Source organism: Solanum tuberosum, unplaced genomic scaffold, assembly GCF_000226075.1.
Source record: "Solanum tuberosum cultivar DM 1-3 516 R44 unplaced genomic scaffold, SolTub_3.0 contig00141, whole genome shotgun sequence".
Taxonomy (NCBI): Eukaryota; Viridiplantae; Streptophyta; class Magnoliopsida; order Solanales; family Solanaceae; genus Solanum; species Solanum tuberosum.
The window spans coordinates 1514-4660 of record NW_006240546.1 but is presented as its reverse complement, the minus strand read 5'-3'; the positions used below and the strand labels follow the sequence as shown (position 1 = coordinate 4660).

The following is a 3147-nucleotide window of genomic DNA, read 5'->3' as shown; positions in this document are numbered from 1 at the left end:
TCAGTTTCCATCTAAATCTCTCTGTAAAATTCTACATGGTATCAGAGCTCTGAACTGCTAATCAGTCAGTTCAATACGATCCTGTTGCAATTCAATTCGAACATTGAAGAACCAGAGAGATGGGAGATGCTGAAGCTGTCACCATTGATGCATCACAAATTGTTACAGTTGAAACTATCGATGATGTCGATCGAAAGCGAAACCATCCACTTCACCTTCATCACTCAGATACTCCTGCTAGTGTGCTCACCACTGTGCAGCTTACAGGGATGGAGAATTACTCTCTATGGAGCAGATCCATGTTGATTAACCTTCGAGCCAAGAGTAAGTTGGGATTTGTGTTGGGGACTTGCAAGAAGAGTGCTTATCAAGGTGAACTGGAAGAGCAATGGGAGAAGTGCAATGCATTTGTACTTGCTTGGATCATGAACACTGTGTCGAAGGAGCTGCTCAGTGGGATTGTCTATGCTACAGATGCAGCCATGGTGTGGACAGATCTGAAAGAGAGATTTGATAAGGTTGACGGATCGAGAAGTTATCAACTACACAGGGAGATCTGCACGATTCATCAAGGTAATTTGACAATTTCAACATATTTCTCGAAATTGCGATTGTTGTGGGATGAGTTTGATGCACTGGTTTCTCCACCTTCATGCAAATGCGATAAATCTAGAACTTATGTTGATCACCTAGCTTGTTTGAGACTATTTGCTTTTTTGATGGGATTGAATGAAGTGTATGGTCATGCACGAAGTCAAATCCTGATGATGAACCCTCTACCTACTGTTGGAAAGGCATATGCTATGTTGATGGCAGATGAAGGCCAACGTATGACTGCAAGTTCACATGCAGTGGGGGGTATTTTAGATCCAACTGCTCTGTATGCAGGGAAAGGAATTCTAGATCCAACTGCATTATATGCAGGGAAGGGGAATTCTCAGAGAAAATTTCAGGATAAAAAGAAGAATTGGGATCAAATATGTGATCACTGTAAATTGCAAGGCCACATCAAGGAAAATTGTTTCAGGTTAATTGGATACCCTGTTGATTGGAAGTTCAAGAAGAAGTCAGGACCACCAGCAAATCAAGTTCAGAATAATAAGCAACAGGACATGGCAAATCATGCAAATGCTACCAGATATGATGATTCTGATGATGCTTTTGGCCCTTTGCTCCAAGAGAAGAACATGTATCACAAGTATAAGCACATGATGGACAAAGAGGAAGAAGGATCAAGCTCCAAAGGTGCATTGGATATGGCTAACATGGCAGGTATAATTTCAAAACCCAAAGCATTATCAGTGACAACTAGAGAAACCGAAAAGGGAGATAGATGGATAATGGATTCAGGTGCTACATGCCATATGACATCTAAGCTCAATAAATTGACATCTGCATCTAGTTGTCTAGGCAGGAGGGTGCATTTACCTAATGGTGAATCTACTTCAGTGTCTTATGTTGGTAAATGTGAGACTATTGATGGCAATGTATTGTATAATGTTTTGGTGGTACCTGCATTCAAGCATGATCTTATTTCAGTATCACAGATTACAAGACAATTGAAATGCTCAGTTAACTTCTTTCCTGAGTTTTTTGTTCTTCACGACCTCTCCAATGGGAAAGTTAAGGGGATTGGTAAGGAGATTGATGGACTCTACTACTTCCCTATTCAGAACCCATGTGGAGAAGGAAGGAATGATGATATGGTGTCCCTCACTCAACACTCAGATGCACACAAGCTCCTTTGGCATTACAGGCTAGGACACCCTTCAATAAAGGTCTTGAAATATGTAACTCTAGGAAAGGAGAATATAGACATTACTGCATGTAATAAATGTTCAATATGTCCCCTTGCAAAGCAAACCAGATTGCCTTTCCACTCAAGTGTATCTAGAGCTGTTGAGGTTTTTGACTTGCTTCACTTAGATATTTGGGACCATATAGGACTGCTACTCATAATGGTTGTAGATTTTTTCTGACAATTGTTGATGATAATTCAAGAATGACCTGGTTGTATCTGTTGAGAATGAAGAGTGATGTCTTCCAAGTTCTAAAGTTTTTTTTTGCTTTAGTTCAAACTCAGTTTAACAAGCATGTCAAAAGGATAAGATCATATAATGGCACAAAATTCTTTAATAATGAATGCAGTGCTTTGTTTAAGTCTCTTGGTATTATTCATGAAAGTAGTTGTCCTCACACTCCACAACAAAATGGAGTGGTGGAGAGAAAACACAGGCACATACTTGAGGTAGCAAGGGCACTAAGATTTCAAGGTGTTATTCCCATCAGATTTTGGGGAGAGTGTGTATTAGCTGTTGTTTATCTGATTAACAGATTACCTACTGAAGTTTTGAAGGGACAAACTCCTTATGAAAAATTCAATGGCCATAAGGCAAATATTGATCATCTCAGGACAATAGGATGTCTATGCTATGCAACTAGAATGGTTAAGCCTGATAAGTTCACTCCTAGAGCTGAGGCATGTGTTATGATGGGATACTCAGCAACTCAGAAGGGTTATATTTTGTACAGTCTGTTTCAACAGAAGCTCTTGGTGAATAGAGATGTTGTTTTCAAGGAGGATGTATTTCCCTTTTATAAGATGACCAACACACAACCACCAGTATTCTCAGAAAGTAACAGTCCTCCCATGATTGATGATGAACTTGATAAGACACCTATGTCCATAGAAGACAACTTGGTAGATCTGAATGTTGAATGTTCTGAGCATGATGATTCTTATGTGGAAAATATTACCAATGATCAACCAGGTATAGCTGAAGAAAATACAGAAAATGCGGATCATGCAGATGTTGATGAAAGAGCCCAGGCAGGAGGAAGTAGACAGTCTTCCAGGGTTTCTCATCCCCCCATTTGGATGAAAGACTATGTTACTCAAGGGTCTAAGCCATCTCACCCTTATTCTCAGAGCAACTATGTGTCTTATGATGGTGTCTCTCCTCAATATAAGGTTTATTTGTCTCAGTTTTCCACAGAGACTGAACCTAGGAACTATGAAGAAGCAATAAAAGACACTAGGTGGATACATGCCATGCAACAAGAGATTCAAGCATTAGAAGAAAATGGTACTTGGGAGATAGTTCAATTGCCAAAAGGAAAGACTGTTATAGGATGCAAATGGGTGTT

General features: G+C 39.7%; 1 protein-coding gene across 1 annotated transcript; it reads left to right on the top strand.

Moving 5' to 3' along the window:
• Nucleotides 1-119: 119 nt before the first annotated feature.
• LOC107059378 (uncharacterized) lies at nt 120-1979 on the top strand. Its single transcript, XM_015305894.1, has one exon. It carries the CDS (start codon nt 120-122, stop codon nt 1977-1979), a length of 1860 nt encoding a protein of 619 aa, XP_015161380.1.
• The last annotated feature ends 1168 nt before the right edge of the window (nt 1980-3147 follow it).